Here is a 21,538-nt window from a genome sequence, read left to right as displayed (position 1 = left end):
ACTTACTTTTCCTTCTATTGAAAAAACGTCATACTTTAAGAATACTCTTAACATCCCCTCAGGAACCCTTATTTATGTATGGAAGTCATACTGCTTGTTCATCATTTTCACATTTATTAGGTAACTAATTGTTTTACATCTTTATACTTTATTTTGTTGTTGTTGTTACATAAAGTACCCATTTATTATAGGCTAACAATGTTTCAAATGGTGGAGCTTCTACCGGTCTTCCAACTCCTTAGTCTTTTGATGGCTGACTTTCCTGTAATGGCAGAAGTGATGTTGGTCCAAACACCACCAGCTACCGTTTTTATGTAAGAACCACAGTGCCAGATCCCCACAGCTCATCTTTTCATCTTGGTTTTGCCACAGAAGGAGCACGTGTATTTGGCATGCTGGTTTATTTCAGTCTAATTCACCATTTTCCCAAGGGAGGCACCATAACGTGTCCCATATTTACCGGTGATTCCGACCTTGGTGTGTTTAGCTATGTCACTGCAAACTAGGTCTGAGCCCAGAGAGCTACATCTTTATACATTAAGTCATGATATCTGTAAACTGCTCCCAGTTACTTAGCTATACCTAATATATTAAGTCTGGAGCAAACTGAATTTTGACTCTCATCTGTTAAAAGATAGTGTGGTACCTGGTACATTTCCTGAAGTGTTCCACAGAACCCCAGACCTGTAAAGTGCTGCATACTGTGTACTCTTTCTGATGAATTTTAAAGACATAAGAATGCATTATAGGATCTGAAATCAGCAGTAAGAAAACCACTTCACTTCATTTAACCGCAGAATCTCTAGCTAGCATTTTTCCCAATATTGTATTTTAACAACTTCTTACCAGATTTGTAGTCCCCTTTGAGGTATTTCTAGAATTTGGTGGGGGAGAGGCAGGGAAGGCTCACCCAATTTTTCATTTGTACCTAATGTGTTATACTCTCTGAACTCTGCTGCTTACTTGCTATGTTATGAAACCTGACGTTTTCTCTGAAAAAAATTTTTTTCTATCAAAGATGGGTGTCTTTTATTTTCTCTCTCCCATTTTGTCAGCAGTGGTGTGATTTTTGTATTCCAACTCAGTTTTCCTCTGAGTAATTCCATAACGGCCATATTGGATGGGTTTACTCAGTTTTTCTATCCCTAATTGCTCTTCACTATTTAACATTAAGGACAGTGTGTTTCCCTACACATTGCATCCACATAATGTTGCTCACTGACTTGTCCATATTCCCCAGAAGTGTCATTTGAAATTAACTTATGCTGGATGGCCAAATAGCCATGATAACTCTTGCTTTCCTTCTTGCTGTAGCTGTTTAAACATTCTCTCCTCCTCTTTTTCCATGCTGCAGCCTTGGAGTCCCAAGTCCTACACCTAGCTCTTGCTTCGCCTCTTGTCCTAAGGACAAAGTGGTAATAACTTTTTTTCAAAAGCTGAATCTAAAACTCTCTCCTTCCTACTTTTTTGATAAATGTCTATTCTTTTTTGACATAAGAAAGATAATAGATCTTGGCATTTTATTGCCCTTTGTCAGACCTACAGTTTTGTTTTGGATTTTGCTATGTCAGGAAAGCCTTACCTCACTTTCTTTAAGATTTTATCTTGCCCTAAGATTTTTGATGCTAAGGAGAACAGCCTTATATTAAAAAAAAAAAAAAAAAAAAAAAAAAAGGAAAATGAAGATTAGAAATAGGAACTATATTTGAGGAAAAGGTAATTAGGTTAGGTTTTAAAACTCTGTCTACAGTAGATAACAGAACAAGTGAAAATCCATTGGCTCAAAAGAGATGAGAGTGGTTATCAAGAGAGAGGGTAGGCCTGAAAATACAGACTGTAGGAAATGAATACTCAATAGAATTGACATGAGAATGAATGATAAGAAAAGTATATAATGAGAGAAGAACAGTGTACCCATGTCTGAACCCTAGAGAATGCCCACATTTATGGCCTAGGAAGAGAAGCCAATGAAAATATCAAACTTTAAGTAGAAAACCTAAATAGCATGTTATACTGGTAGCCAAAAAATGTTTCAAGGAGGAGGATATGGTCAGTAGTGTGAAATACTGTCAAATGAGCAGTGAACAAAATGAGAGTTTTAAGAGAAGCCATTGGATTAGTGATGAAGACATCTCTGGAAAACCATGGTAAATCTCAGAAGAATGAAGGGATTAAAAACAAACAAACCCTGAGTTTGCTAGTTGGAGCTTCTGTTATAGAAGAATGAGTAGTTAACCATCCCTCTACAAATAACAGTATTAACTCTAGCAACATATACAAGAACAACTCCCTGAGAAACTAGACACTGAACTTTGAATACTTTAGAGAGGAGTCAAAATGTGGAGCAAGTAATCAGTTCAGAGTAAATTCTCAGTTTTCTATAGTTTTGTCCTGAGAATGGCCATAGTTGCAGTGACTGAAATTCCAATAGAAAGCCCACCATCCTTCAGGCTGGAAGAATCAGGAAAGAGAATGAGTTCAGAAGAAGCATAGCCACCAGGGAGAGGGAAGGAGCCCCAAAGAGGAGAGAGCCAGAGAAGGAAGGAGAACCGTAAGCTCTGTGTTTAGATTCAGCTCAAGTTTCTGGCTGTTCCCAGAGCCCATGGATGTGCTGGGCAAATAAAGCAGTTTGCAGCTAAAGCTTAAAAAGGACTGATCTGAAATCTGAACTACCCTTCTTGAAAGGAGTGACAGTTTGGAATCTAAGCCTAACCAAGTGCCTGCAAAAACAAAATCATCACCACTTTTGGCACCATGTAGCATAATGTCTCCACAACGTATTCAGTGTTCAGGGTACAGTCCAAAATTACTCAACATGTGGAGAGTCAGTAAAACGTGACCCAGTTTCAAGGGAACACACCAACTCTGAGTAGATCTAGATAGTGAAATTATCAGGCAAGGGTTTTAAATCAGCTACTAAAACTATGCCTAGTCCTCTACTGGGAGATGAGAAGTCAGGAAGAGAGTTCAGGTTTTGAGAGGATAGAATTAACAAGAAGATACCTCATTGTCATTCTTTGTCAAATGGCTAACTTCTGATAGTAAGTTTGAGAAATATTTGAACTGTGAAGTTTTGGTTAAGAAAAACTATTGCCAGATTACTTCTGTCAGCAAGTGAACTGGTTTGACAGAACTTGGGTAAATCTATCTGGGTTATTTTTAAATGTAAATTTCTATTTGGACATTCTTGAGCACACACACACACACACACACACACACAAAAGCCATACCAAAGGTTTTTTCCTAGGCAAAATTTAAACATCAAAACTTGGCTTATCACTACTCAGTGAAAAATGTATTTGTTGTATGACAAGTTTTAGAAGCTTAAAATTAGTTTGCATTGGTACAGTGTGTAAATGTCACCATTCTATATCTACCTCACCATGCTAGATACCCACTACTGAACTTCTCTGACAGCCAAGTCCTCTCTCAACTAGAGAAGTTAAGATCATACAGTGATAAGGGTTCCAACTACAGCTACCCCACGTACCGAACTGTAGGCAAATCATTTACCTCTCCAAAGCCTTATTTGCTACAGCAAACTTTAAAATTAAAGTACCTAATTTACAAGATTATGTGGATTAAGTTAAATAATTAATATATACAAGTTGCTTAAGTAACAGCTACTTTCATGAAGGTATTTTCTGTTTACCATGACAATGCTGTAACATTAAATTTGTGGCTAATGAAGAGGGTTTTCCCAAATCAGTTTGTTTTAAATGTAGTGTTTGGAGAAGGGGTGAGGGGAATGGGTTATCTTATTTTTTTTTAATTGGTCATTTAAGGTATTCATTTTCTATTTTTCATAAAAAGGCATCCCCACAATTCAATATTTCTTCCTATTAAGAAAATAAATTCAGGGGCGCCTAGGTGGCTCAGTCGGTTGAGCGGCCGGCTTCGGCTCAGGTCATGATCTCGCGGTCCGTGAGTTCGAGCCCCGCGTCAGGCTCTGTGCTGACAGCTCAAAGCCTGGAGCCTTTTTCGGATTCTGTGTGTCCTTCTCTCTGACCCTCCCCTGTTCATGCTCTGTCTCTCCCTGTCTCAAAAATAAATAAAACGTTAAAAAAATTTAAAAAAAGAAAAATTCAGGGGTGCCTGGGTGACTCAGTTAGTTAAACATCTGACTCTTGATTTCAGCTCAGGTCGAGATCTCACGGTTTGTGGGATCGAGCCCTGCGTCGGGCTCTCCAAGAAATTCAGAAAGATGTGTGCAGAAGGAACCTAATACACAGTGAAGACTCCAAAGGCAGATGATAGGAAAGTATTAATCTCACTCTGCTTCAAATTAACATAATAGAATTGAAACCATAGTCGTTGTGTTACTACTAGTAAAGGATTTTAACTTTTTTAAAAGAATACTGTAGAATTGATAGTGATTTGGGGGTATTTATATTAAACCAGAATCCTATAAAGATCTTGGAAGTAATTGGGGTATTTAACTTCATGCTTATATTGTTTATTTTCTTGCTGCTTCCTTCAGAACTCTGGAATGGATCCCATTTTGCCTTGAAATTGTTCCTGCACTGGCAGTGGGTTTACCTGGCATACTCTGCCATGCCAAGCAGATGAGACTCATAGGATTTGTGTTCCTCTTGCTTTGCTAGATTTTCAATAATATTAATGAGGGTGAGAGAACCATAGATTTCACACGGCCGCAAATACTCATAAATACAATTTTCTTGTATTTTTTGTTTACCTTTTACTCTGCTTTTGTACTCTCATCAGATCTCTTTTTTTGTAATTTTTTGTTCGTGTTTCCACCTTAATCTCTTTTGTCTTAGCCCTATTCTCACTTTCTCCCTATTTAGACCATATTCAGTGCTTGACTTTACCATAATATCTTTGTCTAAATATATCTAAAACTGGTAAGAAAATACTCAACCTTAGTTTCTCCTTTCATTTCATTCTTACTTTCAGTAACCTAAGTGATAAGTAAATTATTTTCAGTTTCTTTTTACGCTGTTCATTTATTTCTCCTTTTTCTGTAGAAAACTTTATCAAGCTAGTATTTATAACTATTCCACAGTTTATGTTTCCTTTACTAATCCATCCTATCTCACCTTGGCTCATTTCTTGAATTATATTGTTCCAAGTAAGAGCGTAGTTCTCTTTTCTGTTTTAAAAGCATAATTCTATTGGGGCACCTGGGTGGCTGAGTAGGTTAAGCATGCGACTTCAGCTCAGGTCATGATCTCACAGTTCGTGATTTCGAGCCCGGCGTGGGGCTCTGTGCTGAGAGCTTGGGGCCTGCTTCAAATTTTGTGTCTCCCTCTCTTTGCTACCCCCCTGCTCACACTCTGTCTCTCCCTCTCAAAAAAAAAAAAAAAGTGTGTGTGTGTATGTATGTATGTATATATATATATATATATATATATATATATATATATATAACATTTTTAAGTTAAAAAAATAAATAAAGTAAAATAAAAGAGTAATTCTATTAAGCCTCATCCAGAAACAAAACCCAATAGTGGCTACATACAGTTGCTTGAGCCACCTAAAAATAAATATTCCTTCTGCATCTTAACTAAATTTTAGAGGACATCTTTGATAGGAACACTGGAATAGAATGATAGTCATTGCTGTAGTTCAAATATGTATCATTGCAAACTTACCACCTTTATTCAATATTAGCCTTTTAAAGTTTAAATTCCATATGAGAAAGTATACATTGTATTAATGAATTTAGTATTATCTTTAAAAGTTTCATAACAATTTAATTCTGCTGACTTCAGTTGCTTAAAATTTTTAAGAAAAAAAAATGATTTTGAGTCTAAATTTTATTGCATTTTCCCCCCAGCTTTATGGAGGTATAATTGACAAATAAAAATTGCATAGGGGCGTCTGGGTGGCTCAGTCAGTTAAGCATGCAATTTCAGTTCAGGTCATGATCTCACGGTTCATGGGTCCGAGCCCACATTGGACTCTGTGCTGACAGCTTGGAGCCTAGAGCCTGGTTCAGATTCTGTGTCTACCTCTCTCTCTGCCCCTCCCTCGCTCACACTCCATCTCTCTCTCTGTCTCTCTCTCTCTCTCAAAAATAAGTAAACATTTAAAAATTTTTCATTGTATATGTTTTTAGTATATATGGTGCTTTGATACATATATACATTATGAAATGATTACCATAGTCAAGCCAACATATCCATCATTTTACATGGTTATCTTTTTTCCATTGTGATGAATACATATAAGATTTATTTTATTAGCAAGTTTCAAGTGTACAATGTAATAGTATTAACTATAATCATCATGCTATATATTAGATCTTCAGAACTTATCCTGCATAACTGAAACTTTCTACTCTTTGACCAACATCCCCCCCATTTCCCCCACCCTGAAACCCTGGCAACCACCATTCTACTCCCCACTTTAATGATTTTGGCTTCTTTAGATTCCGTATATAAGTGAGATCGTGCAAATTTGTCTTTCTGTGCCTGCCTTATGTCATGCAGCGTGATGTCCTCCAGATTCATCCATGTTTTCTCAAATGACCTGATTTCCTTCCTTTTTTAAGGTTGATCTATTCATTATGTATGTGTGTGGATATAGATATAGATATAGATATAGATATAGATATAGATATAGATAGATATATAGTTAGGGACACTGACTCCCCACATAGTTGAAAATCCACATCTAACTTTTGGCTTCCCCAAATCATAGCTACTAATAGCCTACTATTGACCAGAAGCCTTACTGTTATCAGTTGACTAACACATATTTTGCATATGTATTATATACTGTATTCTTATAATAAAATAAGCTAGACAAAAGAAAATATTAAGAAAATCGTAAGGAAAATACATTTACAGTACTGCCCTGTATTTGTTGAAAAAATCTGCGTAGAAGTGGGCCTGCACAGTTCAAACTGATATGGTTCAAGACTCAACTGTACTATATATATATGTATGTATACACACACACATACACACACACTACATTTTCTTTAGCATTCATCCATTTACAGACACTTAGGTTAAATCCATATTTTGGTTATTGTGAGTCACTTCTTTATTTTTCAAATCAGTTTATAAAAGGAATAAAATACTTTCACTTTTGTGCTAAATATTTTATAAAGGCAAGAATTGGGGAAAGCGTACATTTCTTTCTTTAAGATGCTGATATCTGCCAGATCCCAGACCAACACAAAAATGTTTTCCATTATCTGTGCATTAAGAATAAACCTGGTTTTTGACTAACAAAAATATTAGCCACTTTTTCTTTTTCCTTCTTAAGTCTCATTGCATATTCAGCTGGCCCTGGAGCATATATTTTTAATATGATACCCATCTATGAGAAACTTAAATTGATTTACACTAAAACAAAATTCTCCCAATTCACATAAGAGGCAATTTAAGGAATCATTTCACAACATCTTTCAACTGTTTCAAATGGGTTTATCGTAATGATTTAGTTGAATGACTTCTCCAGCGCCATAGTGGAAGTGTAAATGAAAAGTACGACGTGTAAAGCTCTTATTTCAGTATTCATTCCACAACTTCGGCATTTCCAAACTAGTACTTGGAACAGTTTATAATGTTAAGTATTTTAAGTTTTAGTACCTCAAAATAAACTCATTTGTTGAATGATTTAACGTTTAAAATCTCCTAAAATATAATGTTCAAAGTTCCCTTGCTTTCTTATTTGAAGTCGCAGTAACTTCAGTTTCCTGCAGTGCAGGGTCCGCCTGGATAATATTTGAGAATAGAAAGAAAACTACAAGTTACCTCCTTTAATGTTTATTTACTCTCTGGGATGTTCAACAAACTGCATAGTCTTTATTAAGTAAATTAACTTGGCATTGAAAAGCAAGTCTTGAGTTTCTGGGAGAAATGTTGGAGCTGCCATTGACTACACTAATTCTACATCCTTTGAGGTATAAATGATTGTTTTCAGAAAGTTGTGTCAGATAGCTACAATGGAAAATAGCATTGACATGCTACACCCATTCTAGATAAAACCCTGCTTCACAGTGTCGGAGAACTGTTTGCCAATTTTGTTGTTTGTTTGCAGAGCTAACATGTTAAAAGGCCCCTTTTAAAATTTTTTCTTAGGATGCTGGAAACCTAAAATTTTCATTTGAACTATATCAAGAGATTTATTTGGTGTGAATGATAGAAGATGCAGTGTATTGCGTAGTACAATCGTAGTAGTTTTCTTCAATAATAGTAACAAAGATAACAGAAAGCAGGGCTGTATTCCTAATCCCAAAGAAGCTGAAGACCTTAAGTTTACATGCTTTGTGGAAATTTCTTAATAAGAGAGTCCTCCCTTTACCCCCTACCAATACACCTGAGGAGTCTTTTCTGGATAAATTAATTCACCCACACCAGTTATCAAATCTAAACAACAAACAAGTAGGTTGTCACAGGTTATTTACCAAACCATACACAAGTTTATCATTCTTTTCCTGTCTTTTCCTTCACCTTTTTCTCATCTCCACCCCCACCCCCTCAATTTTTAAGGTTTCTTTTTAACATAAGAAGCAATCATTCCAAGTACTGATTCCAAAATCAGTACTTTGGAACTGGAATAGTCTTCACTACTTTATGTAAATATCTTCATTTTTAGGTTTAAAATTAGAGTACAGTTAATCCTTGAACAACACAAGTTTGAACTGATTGGGTCCACTTATATGTGGATTTTTCCCCATAAATACAGTACACTACTGTAAATGTAATTTTCTCTTCCTCGTGATTCTTGTAATAACATTTTCTTTTCTCTAGCTAATTTTATTGTAAGAATACAGTATGTAATATATATAACATACAAAATATGTGTTAACTATTTATGTTATTGTAAGGCTTCTGGTCAATAGTAGGCTATTAGTAATTAAGTTTTGGAGGAGTCAGAAGTTATACATGGGTTTTGTACATGGGGGTTGGCACTTCTAACCCCATAGTTCAAGGGTCAACTGTGCTTCTTTTTGGTTCTTTCTGGCTTGTGATAAAATAATTTTGTTTCATATTCAGGATTTCTAGTAGTAAATTTTAAAAGATTAGTCATTTTATTTAATCACATATTATGATTTGTTTAACATTAAATTGCCAAGTGTTTCTATTCTCTTAATATTACCTCTTCTCTGATTTTGTTGATACAGATTTAATATAATATCTTTATTTTATTTTATTTTTTTAAGTAAACTCTACACCCAACATGGGGCTTGAACTCATGATCCCCACGATCAAGAGTCTACATGCTCTACTGACTGAGCCAGCCAGGCACCCCTTAATATAGTATCTTTTAAAAGTTTGCTTTCCTACTTATAGCATCCTGAATGATTGGCTATCTTTAAAATGTCGCCTCTCTTCCTAGTACACACTAAAATCCACTGAGTGTTTTTTAATTGCACATAACACTAAAGAAAAACCTTGTCTACTGCTTTTAAAAACAAACTGTGAATGTGAAAATGTCTTCTGATGTGACTGCTTTGTAAGCTCAGTAAAACACTTTTCATCCAGAAGAAGACCTGGCCTAAGTGCTTGCCAGACAAAAAGTATGCAGCAGCAAATGATCTTTTTGTTACCTCAGTCTGACAACATAATATATAAAATCACAAATTGTTTGGGTTGCTGAGATTTCATTTTACTAATTAAAGGAATACTCTATTTTAGAAATGTTAAGCCAACACTGGTATTTAGAAAAAGCTGGAGAAGTAGAGCAATAAACTGAAATAAATTGGAGAAGATACTAATTTAAAAAAACAAACTGGAATCAAGTCTTTTTCTTAAAGAACAAATGAGACTCCTAAGAAACTGAAGGAACTTTTCGAAAAGCAAGATTAAAAGAGTTATACTCAGATGACAAGAAACAATGAAGTAAAATCATCCACTTTAATAATGGCTACAATGACCTTAAATCTTAAAAAGTCACTAAATATAAATGACCACTGGTTTCATTTGAACTTAAACAAGACCTATGCAGGTTTGGTAGAATTATAATTTATGATTGTATAATATTAAGACTTCTTCAAATCTTTGTATTTGTCAATTTGTGACTTTAGAACATACACAGAGTTTTCTAGGTATTATTAAAGATTTTTAAAAAATCTAAACCATACAGTGGATGTATTACATGTTTTTTAATGTTGACTTTTAAATGTCAGAATGAATGTAATACCAGAATAAGCCACAGGGTGGGAGTGAAAGGCAAGAACTTAGCTTCAGAAAGTAGCTTAAATACATCATTGCACTATCTGTAAAATGCTTGTTAAATGCTAAGGTGCTGTAGCCTGGTTTTCTTTCTTCCTCTCTACACAGCTGCATTCCTCAGCAAAGAATCTATAAGAAAATACAAAGACATTAACTTAAACCTATAGACCAATAATGGAAAAGAAGTAAATACACACACATACACAGATTTTTTTTTTCCTGGTTTCTGGTCATATCAGGTGCTTCTTAAATTGTCAGTACTGGAAATAGTAATTACAGAAGTTACCTGAAATACTTCTTGTCTCCATCCTATTCTTCTGCCTCAGTTTTCCTTTTTCCCTGATGATTCTTATTTAAAGAAAAGAAAGATATGTATCTGTAAGCTACGTACATATATGTTTCAATGACGGAGGTGAATTTTCCATTGTATTTTCTGTTAACCTATTCTCATTTGAGTTTAGAAGCAATTTAAATTGGTGATTATTTTGTATCTTTAAGGTAAGAAGACAAGAGGTTTCTTCTCCTAGAAAAGAAACTTCACCAAGGAGTCTTGGCATTCCTTTATTCCATGAAAGGTATTAATATTTCAATAGACCAAGTATTATGGCCATATTATGTTATATGGACAGATCTTAACGTAAACATTATCGAAATGAGGAACATTTCATTTTCTTCTATTTAAGATGTTTACTGAGAACAAAATTCCATGTATTGAAATTTCTAACGTGAGAATGAGACAGCCAGCAAAAGTGTGATTTATAAATAAGTAGATATGCTAGTCTGTGCTACATCTATGTATTAGAACTTTTAACTTACTGCTTACTTTGTGCCTTTGTGCCTGGCTCTCCAAACATTAGAGTAGTTCTCTGGGACATTTTCTAGGATTTTAAAATAATTTTTTTCAACTTTAACCTTTCAGTAATTATTTTGTGGTACATAAAATGGTGCTATGTAAATTTAATGACAATAGAAAATATTTAAAGATAAAGCTTCATATTTTAAAATATTTATTTCTAGGGCTTATATAGAGAAGACTTTCCAGGATCTAAAAGAAGAATTTCACAGAATATGCATGCTAGCAAAAGCACAAAAAGACCACTTAAGCAAACTTAATGTACCAGCCACTGCAACTGGTAAGGTTTGATTTAACACACAGTACTATTAACTTGATTGATTTAAATGTATTTCTTTTTGATCGTAAAAATATTTCTAAATGCTTGTTAAGTGCTAAGGATCTGCAATTTGCGCCTCCTACCACTTATAATGGGTAAGTGCTGTTAAAGTTCTGTACTGTATTACATTATCTAATGATTGGCTTTTTTCTCTCTTTATTGTGTGTGGGGCTATGTAGAGTGACTTGAGTGATGTAATTACTAATCATCTTAATGAGAAGTCCCACCTTGCAAAGGGTACAAAATAAATATAGGAAATATCTCTCAAAGTTTTCAGTTGCTATTTGGGGGGGTTAATTAAACATTAACTCATGTATTAGTAAGCAGCCTTGAAGCTGCACTACCATATATAAGCTAAGTAAAATTAGAACATCAGGTTTGTTTTTAACTTCTGCTTGAAAGTTCATTGGACACTATGGATTTTTATAATTTGGTTCAAGAAATAAACATTTCACATTTCGTGAGGCTAGCCTGTTGGAGATACAAAGTACAAATTTAGTATAAAATATGACTTAAAAGGAACATCTGTTTTTACACATGTGTTGTCGTGTGTTTTTTAAAGCCTGTACCCTTTCCTAAAACCCCAGACCAGGGTTTGCTTCAGCCGTTGCATATGAATAGCAAAACACCAGAGATTGAATCTGGCTACCAAGCACTTCCATAACAAAAGGAAGGTAAACTGATCATTTAAAATGATAAATTCTCCTTTACCCTTGTGATTTGAGATATTCTGCATATGGTTCCCTAGAGATGTGATTTACAGTTTTCACTCTGAAAGATGTTGCGGCAGTGCTAATGCCCCTTTAATTAAAGATCACTTTCCATCTCTTCCATCTCTTATATCTAGACTATTTAAAAATCATTTTATAGTGTAAATTCACTTTTTGCATACTACTCCTGTTTTATCTTCAGAAAAGGTACACAATATGGTGGAGAAACAAAACAGTCTTTGTAGACAGACATAATTTATTTCTTCCCCTTTTCCCCCTCCAGCTACCCAGAAAGAATGCTAATTCTTTCACCTGAATTTTTGTCATTTTCATGAGAAATTGATCTTTTGTGTAGGCTAAAGACACTAAGTACCTCTGAAGTAAAAGAATTATTTTTATTTAAAATCTACTAGCTAAAGAGATGTAGTACATAGAACTCATAAACATGATTTTTTTTTAACATCAGCATCTTATCAAAACATTGTAATGGTGATATATTCATCGTTATACAGAGAACCTACCCCATTATCAGTGGCTTAATACTTTGACCATTTTTAAATTGTGCAGGTCTAAATCTGAGTATGTATCTGTCAACTAGGACACTGAGTGTTTAGCTTCATTTTCTTCCCCACTAAAACCGCTTCCTAATGTTATTCTTATGTTTTATAGTAAATGTGTCACAAATAATAAGTACAGCATATTCTTGAAATGTTTTAGATCTGTTGTGCCATAGACTGCAGTGAAGTTTTGCTGGGTCTAGACAAAACTCAAAATATTAAATATTATTCTGGTAGTAGTAGATCAAAAAGGGAAAGAAAGAAAAATGTTTTGGGAAAAGATGCCTGTTCAGGCCTTTTAAGGATGAACATTACATTGAATAAAAATATAAGGAAAATATTTTAAATGTGGTTTGTATAATACATCTGGAAAGAGCGTATTTAGCAGTATTGTCCCCATGTTATTTTTTTTGTTAAAATTTGACTTTTACCTTTAGATAAACATATAATTCATGAAAAATTGCTGAGTTAGTAGAATTGTACATTTCCTTTTTCTTTTTTCTTCTCATCCACTTATGGCAGTAGCCTTGAGAAGGGATAAAGATAAAATGTATGTTTAAGCAAATGTGGCTTCATAAAAAGTGCTTTTTGGTCCATAAAGGAAAGTCCTATTTCAGGGAAGATGAAGAGAGTAGAATATAGGATCGCAACTTACAAACAACCATCAGATCTTTTTCTTTTGTCAATATACGAGGTAATTAGACTAAGAAGTAATCTAAATGGACAGCCTGTACTTAAAATTTAGAAACCTAAAAATGTTTCTCATTGTGTTTTTTGTGTCCTTGCAAAAATAAGTGTTCTGAAAATAAACAAAATAGAAAGGCAATTTGCTCCACCTGATCATGTTTCTCAGTATAGTGTCAGGATCACAAGTGCTTTTATGCACCTCATTTAAATCTTTTTTTTTTTTTAATGTTTATTTATTTTTGGGAGACAGACAGGGTTGGGGGAGGGGCAGAGAGACAGGGAGACACAGAATCTGAAGCAGGCTCCAGGCTCTGAGCTGTCCGCACACAGCCTGATGCAGGGTTCAAACCCACGAAGCACAGGATCATGACCTGGGCTGAAGTTGGACGCTCAATTGATTGAGTCACCCAGGCACCCCAAATCTTTTTTTTTTTTTTGATAGTAACTCATCGCTTGAACAGATTAATTCCAAAAATTATTTGAATGTGGCTGAGGTATGCCTGCTAGCTATAAAAAAGAAAATATTTGCTTTATTATAGCTGTTTTGAGTTTCCCAGGTTTTGTTTACAAGGGAGATAGGTCATCTATTGGAAAAGAAAATCATTTCGGGGACTCTTCTCTCTGTGTGTGTGTGTGTGTGTGTATACATGTGTGTACATACATATACACACACATACAGTATGTTTGTCTTCTGTGTCTTCTATGTGTATGTGTGTATATGTACAGCATACAGTATGTTTAATTTAACATAATGGTTCAGAGCACAGGATCTAGAATTAGGTTGCCTGGGTTCCAATGCCAGATGTACCACTCATTCATTAGCTGTGTAGCCTTGGAAGTAACTGCTCCATGTCTCAGTTTCTTCGCATGTAAAGTGGGGATAATCTAATGCCTACCACATGATTATTTTGAGTATGAAATGAATTAAGACGCATAAAATGATTATAGTAGTGCATGACACATAGAAGTGCTATTGATGTTAATAGTTGTCATTAGCAGCAGCAGCAGATTCTTCATCATTCTCCCTGTTCTCCTTGTGAAGATCATTTTGATAAGCATTTCCTCCTCAGGTGTTATAAAATGTAGTTACCTCAGCAATTGATTTTCCTGATTTGTTACCTGCAGTTAGTAAATGTAATCTGCAAAGAAAGTACCGTTGCCTAGAATTCCTGCTACTGTTAAGTCTACTATCAGGAAAAACGACTACTTGAGAGTTAAAGGACTTTGAGAAACCTGCAAGGACAAAGAAATTCTACCAGACAATTGAGCTCGGTCTTTGTTACTGTACTACTTCTAGTCACAGACAGATTATCTAGTGAATGTGGATTATTACACTGGGCTGTCTTGTGAACAGAATACAAATGCATTCAGAATACATTTATTGAGGGCATACTATGTGTCAGGCACTGGGCAGGGTACTGGGGTTAAGTGGGAAACAAAGCATGGTTTAAGACCTTAAAAAATGTACGTCATTGGGAGAAAGAACAAATACAGTGCAACATGTGTAAGCCTCGGGACACCTGTGAGTCATGCCTAACCCGGTCTTGGGGAGCTAGATAGAACTATCCAGAGAAATTAAGTCTACATTAAGGAATGAAGGACAAGTAAGACTTTGGTAAAGAGTACCTGGAGAGGACATTTCAGGCAGCCTGCACAGCTTGTGCAAAGGCCCAAAGACAGGAGAGCCTGGCTGTTTTGGAGAACTGTGCAAAGTCCATTATAGCTGGAATAAGAAGTGCAACAGTTGGGAAAGATGAGAGTATGGACAGGTGACCAGGGACCAGTCATGAACAGTTTTATATGACTTTTCTGAGGGATGAGGCTTTGGAGAGCCATGAAAAGGTTCTATGAGGAAGGTAACATGATCAGATTTGTGCTTTAGAAAAGAAATAGGGAGCAATGTAGAGAATGGATTGGCTATGAGCTAAGTTTAAAGGGCAGAGAAGCAGTTCAAAGGCTGTTGTAATAATCCAACAAGATAAGGTGGTGTGTACTAAAGAGAGGCAAACTTGAGGTAAGTTGTAAACTTGAGGATTTGGTTGCAATATACTGCAGTTGTGTCCAAACAGAAAATACCTTGTGTTGGAATGTGCTGTGGCAAAAGATAGGAAGGTGTCATGAGACTGCAAGGACCAGAAGGAAAGGAACTGATGTTTGTTAAGTGCCTACTAACTTTGACAGACACTACACAAGGTGTTCTGTGTACCCCGTCTGCTTAAATCGGCATCCTTGGGCAAGTCTCCTTTTGTGAAGATAAAACTTCTCTGATGACTACCTTTTTAAAGTGCTGATTTTTTTTTTAATCTCTACCTTCTGTCCGCTTAATGAAAATCACACATTACCAATCTCCAACCTACTGTCTTCTTAGGTAAGACTGCGGAGCATAATTTAGTGTTTTCTAATGTCTCAGGATTATCAGCATAGAGAATGCTTTGATCATTGTGTTTTTGCATTGAGAAATGTAGCCCTTATTGGCCCTACACCAGACTGTAGTGTTTTGTGAGTTCTTATATCTGCTATTTTGTTTTTCTCGTCTCCTCTCATGCTTTCAGCTCTTGTTGATATCTATATCTGTCTTCAGCAACTCCTATCCCTACCTTTTAATTTGCTGCTTCTAACCAGCTCTGAGCTAAGGGAAATATCATCAAGCTTGTTAGAATAAATCTAAAATGAGAGTAAGAGCAAAATACATATATCTGTGGGCCTTTTGGCTCTAATTCTGACTCCTCAGAAGCTCTGTTTACTTACTTTCTAGCTTTTGCCTGTGTCCTAGAGAGCTGAATTTGTTCTGGAGCTGAATTTGTTGGATGAGCAGCTTCCAGATAAATGAGCTGCAGAGGCCATGGTATCTACCTGATATCCACCTGCTATCTTCATAGGCCTTTTATATATATGTGTGTGTGTGTGTGTGTGTGTGTGTGTGTGTGTGTGTGTGTGTGTATATATATATATACACATGAGATATAGATATAGATATATATATATATATATATATATATATATATATATATATATAACGGGAGAATTATATATTCATATACAGTTTTCTGAACATGCATCCCAAAATTTCATCCTTCTTTTGCCTTTACTGTCTTCTTTCTCTCCAACCCCCACCACTACCACTCCCTCACATGAATTATTGGGAATACCCAAGGGCTAGACTGATTGCTGATATATTTTGTGACATAGTGATATTAGGGCTAATAAATGGCCAAATTCATGTAGATTCTTAACCTGTATAGTGTTATATATGCCTAGTAAGGAATTTTCTTTTTAACAACTTATTTGTCTAAGCAAGCTCACAGTTGTAGCTTCCATTACTGACAAAATGTTTAAATGTATACACTACAAGCAAATGTTTTTTAAGCATAGAGCAGTGTAACTGTGAACAAGATGCAAAGCTTACAGCAAAAGACCTAGGAAAAGACAAAGTAGTTTCACTGCAACTAATAAGCTACGTTCCAGTTCACCCACTGGAGACTGCTAATATTCCATGGAAAGTGGTAGCAAAGGTAAAAAGTACCAGTTGTCTTCAGTTGCTATAAAAAGGAATTGTAAAAATAATATTCATCATTTTTAAGAATGATTGGAATGCAACCATTTTCCTTTTGTGTTCTTTTCCCTGCAGAAACACAGTGCTCTCTTCCTGTACAGTGTACGGATACAACAGATAAACAAGAAGAGCTGTTTAAGCCTCAGGCTAAAGATGATATAAATAGAGGTGCACCATGCATCACATCTGTCACACCGAGAGGACTGGCCCGAGATGAGGAAGATACCTCTTTCGAATCACTTTCTAAATTCAATGTCAAGTTTCCACCTATGGACAATGACTCTACTTTCTTACATAGCACTCCAGAAAGACCCAACATCCTTGGTCCTGCCACATCTGAGGCAGTGTGCCAGGATAAATTTAATATGGAGTTCAGAGACAACCCGGGAAACTTTGTTAAAACAGAAGAAACTTTATTTGAAATTCAGGGAATTGACCCCATAGCATCAGCTATACAAAACCTTAAAACAACTGACAAAACAAAACCCTCCAATCTTGTAAACACTTGTATCAGGACAACTCTGGATAGAGCTACGTGTTTACCACCTGGAAACCATAATGCATTATATGTAAATACATTACCACTTCAGGAACCATCCGATGCACCTTTTCCTTCACTTGATTCCCCGGGAAAAGCTATCCGAGGACCACAGCAGGTAACTGTTTTGCATTAAAAAATATATTATGCATGAACACATATTTTACTATACATGCACAGATATGCATCTCTTTTAGGTTATCAGATAATTCCTTTTAAACTAATGACTGGTTAAAGTTAAGACTTAAAAAAAAATCCAAGTCCTATAATAAATGACATGAAATTATAGAAGATACTCGTCTTCTATAGTACAGCTCTATTATAAAGTACCTTAAAATTTAGGGAACATTTTAAAAAAATACATGTCAGCCTAATCCATAGCTAGTATGTGTCACTTTCTTAGTCCCTTATTCAAAGCTTTTTACTCAGCATCAGTGTTACAATAGCATTCTTTGTTAAATTTCATACTGGGAAACAAATGGCATTTTTTAAATTAAAAAGTTTGTCTATATCATACTCATCTTTAAAAGAATGCTTTTCATAAGTAAATAATTGCATTGCATATTTTTATATATGAAAATAAGTGAACTGTCTTTCGTCTAATACTCTGTTACGTTCTCAGTTATACAGTACGCAGATCTGTAGGGTTTGGTTTCTAATCTGGCAATGAATATGCAGCCTAATACATTTTTTAAATGGCCTCTGCATATGTATGATTTTAATCAAACACTTCGATATTTTTAAAGCTTGCAGCCCCCCAGTCCACTACTACCCTCCCATTTATTCAGGTTCTATCAGAGAATGGTGCTTTTATTTAAAAAAAAAAAAAATTAATGCCTGAAGGCAAATGAAAAATATATCATTGTTACAATAAGCAAAAGCTTGTGAAAATACTGACTGGTGTAAATATCTATATAATTTGCAAACATTTGTTTAATTTCTTTTTGCCTTGAGATACTTATTTTTAAAAAATCCAACACCTTGATGGATACCTTTGGCTTTATAAGTGCTGTATAGGTTACAGACTTACATCAGCATACAAAGGAGGCAGTAGTCAAGCTGTGGCATATTTTAGTAGTGGGGGAAAACTAGGCATCTCTGACAATCAGCTTTAATTATAAACTCACTTATGTTCTACATTGTGCCTTATTTCACATCATAGTCTCAGTTATAGTTACTACTAAATGAAGCAAATTAAACAATTTCATTTATTACAAGTAGAATTCCTGTGGAGCTGTGAAGTGCATCAGTTCTAATGCTTGTTACTTTTTTCTCCATTATATCTCCTGCTTGTTCTTTTACTAGTTAGTCTGTGTGCATTCATGTTTCAGTAGATGGCACCCTGCATTGTGCATTTGCTTTCTATGCTACAGCAAGGGAAACAGCTGGTATGTGATTACAACTTGATGGAAAAGTATTCAGCTTAAAAAATGCAGGAGAATTGGTGTTGAGCTGTCACAAGACATGGGGCATAAGGTTAGATAATTGATATTTTGGCAGAAAAGGCAAAGAAATTAGTTTGTTTGAAGGCCACGTTGCAGTTTAGGATTGAAAGAATATTTCTTAATTTTTAAAAACATTTTGCTGTTTGATTTGTATTAATAAAGCTAGTATGATAAATACAAAATTCTTGAATTGTTGGTAATGACAAAGAGAAGTGAAAATTTGGGGTTTCATGTTTCCGATTTTTATGCTGTATCGATTACCACTACTTAACACCTTTTTCAACATTCAGCTATCATAACAAAGCCTCAAATTAAAATCTATCTGCTGATTTTTGCTCTGTGTGATTTTATTTTCTTCATAGTTTTGCTGAGTCAGTGAGTGGGGTCCCAACTGAATTCTCTGAAAAGATCCAATCTGAACTAATAACTCCTAATAGAGAAGGATAAGGATGGACTTTGAAGATAAACTGGCAGTAGAAGATTGGCTCACCAAATTTAGAAGCTAAATTGCTTCTAAATCTATTTCTTACTGTTTTGTAGATCTTAATAAGAATCATCTTTATTTATAAATAATCTTTTCTTTATATCCATATCAGTTTCCCATTAAAGAGATGCATATTAATCACTTGTACTTTTTGTTTAAACTGCAAACAGTAAAATTTAGATCTGGCTGACTCTAACTTATTTTGGCTTATATACTCACATTTATTACCACTGCTCTTGAATCATACCTTTTCTGAAGAAAATTATCTTACCCCAGATTTTAAAATAAACATGTTAAATATTACTATTTTTTGTGATAAAATTGTCACTTCTCTAAAAAGCAATTGAGTCAATGTTATCATAAACCCTCTGTTCTGATATTTGAACGTATCTCGGTCTAGACAGACTTTGTATATTTACACCAACTGTACGCAGCTGTCCAGTAAAATGTTTATAAGACAGTGACGTCGTGAAACTTAAATGCTTCAATTAGTAATACACTGTTTATTGTAAATGATTGGTTAACTAGAATGAAAGAGATTGGTTAAGGGAATGAAAACTTGACACTGTATCAGGTGTTGGACTAATAAAAACATATTAGTAATAAGAGCCCAAAAAGGTCTCTTTAAATTGACTTTTTAAGTGATTTTCCTCAAAGTATCAGAAATTAACTGTGTCAAGGTAATTTACCTATGTCAAGGTATACCAGAAAGCAAATTTTAAAAATAATTTGGTATGCAGTTCAGGAAAAGAAGATAGTCCAATCAAAAAATATTTATTGAGCACCTACTATTGAACTAAATGCTTTTTCTGCCCTGTTAGATATTTTTTTAGAAAGAATAAATGCAGTATTTTCACGTATTTATGTGCTGCTTATAATGGAGGTAGTTCTGTTGAATTGTGATTTTCCATAATTATTTAATTGGGCAACTGTTGACACTATTCAGTCACAAGAAAGGGGAAAGAAGGCAGAACTACGCACTATATAGCAGGAGCAAAATAAGCCAAAAGAATGCATCCCATGTTAGATTTGGTTGAATGATTAAATATTTGAGGTTTCAAAAAAACAACTGATCAGTGGAATTTGTTTAGTACTTAAAAAATTTCGTTTCGAAAACCAGAGCAACTTATTCCTATGTGTTTTATTCATTGTATATTTCCTTATAAATAGTGAAATTTAAACTGCTCTTGATCAAACTGCATGTGTACACACATCATGTCTAGTGCACTTTGTATTAATCACAGCCCTATAACTTAAGGTTTCTGTTGTAAGACAGAAAAGATAGAATTCAATTTTTAAAAAGTCTTAATGATTGACTGTTGTGCCAAAACTACTGCTGTTATGATAACGAGTATTAAAATTTGCTGGTGGTAAAACTGGAAAAATTTTAAATATGTGAAGATAAAGTGCATGTATGTATTTTAAGTGACTTAATCAAAGTTTAGTTGGGCCCTTAATGAAAGGAAAATTGAGTTAGGTCTTCATGCTAACTCTGTAGAAAGGTAATTTGCTTTCATAAAGGAATTTTGTACTTATGCACAAAACCCACTCAAAAAATTTGAATTTGAAATTTATTCTAAGTTGATTTTACCTACAAATAACAGAAGATATTTTTGTTTGTTTCCCATAGCCCGTTTGGAAGCCCTTTCCTAATCAAGACAGTGATATATCATCGGTACTAAGTGGCACAGGCTCAGAACTGCATATACCTCGAGTATGTGAATTCTGTCAAGCAGTTTTCCCACCATCCATTACATCCAGGGGGGATTTCCTCCGGCATCTTAATTCACACTTTAATGGGGAGACTTAAGATGCATTTGAAAACAGCTCCGTGTAATGATTCTATGTGATCATCAGGTTCTATGTGATGATCTTGGGTTTGTAATACTATAAATACTTGATTGAAAACTTAGTTCAAGATCGTTCATTGAAAAATAGCTATGTCACAGCTATTTGAATTTTTTCCTAAACTTATATTGTAACTTTCTTTTATTAACTTTCATGGATCATTCTGTATAAAACTGTAATTCATTGCATTCATGTTTACAGTGTTTATTACCTTAATTTATGTTTGTTTCAAATGTCTAAGCTTATTGCTTGGATTTCTAGTTAAATTTATTAAATTTGGTGATGTCAAATGTTTATAGGATGTTTCACTTAAAAATTAGATTATTTATGCTATCGCTGATTTTTTTTTTAATAAACCTGTAATACAGAACAGCAGACAACATAAATGTC

The 21,538-nt window shown here is 34.7% G+C and overlaps 1 protein-coding gene across 3 annotated transcripts in view; it reads left to right on the top strand.

Moving 5' to 3' along the window:
* TANK (TRAF family member associated NFKB activator) overlaps positions 1-21,212 on the top strand; it is a 93,571-nt gene extending 72,359 nt beyond the window's left edge. For all 3 annotated transcript variants that reach the window (XM_019457602.2, XM_019457595.2, XM_019457588.2), the window contains exons 5-8: positions 10,653-10,729; positions 11,172-11,287; positions 16,909-17,489; positions 20,931-21,212. In XM_019457602.2, coding sequence (XP_019313147.2) covers positions 10,653-10,729; positions 11,172-11,287; positions 16,909-17,489; positions 20,931-21,110 — 954 coding nt within the window. In that variant the 3' untranslated portion in view covers positions 21,111-21,212. The remainder of the gene's footprint in view (positions 1-10,652; positions 10,730-11,171; positions 11,288-16,908; positions 17,490-20,930) is intronic.
* Positions 21,213-21,538: the final 326 nt, after the last annotated feature.

This window comes from Panthera pardus, unplaced genomic scaffold, assembly GCF_024362965.1.
Source record: "Panthera pardus isolate Hobbes unplaced genomic scaffold, ASM2436296v1 HiC_scaffold_10, whole genome shotgun sequence".
Taxonomy (NCBI): Eukaryota; Metazoa; Chordata; class Mammalia; order Carnivora; family Felidae; genus Panthera; species Panthera pardus.
Note: the sequence above shows the minus strand (reverse complement) of the source record. Positions and strands in the feature narration are given on the sequence as shown.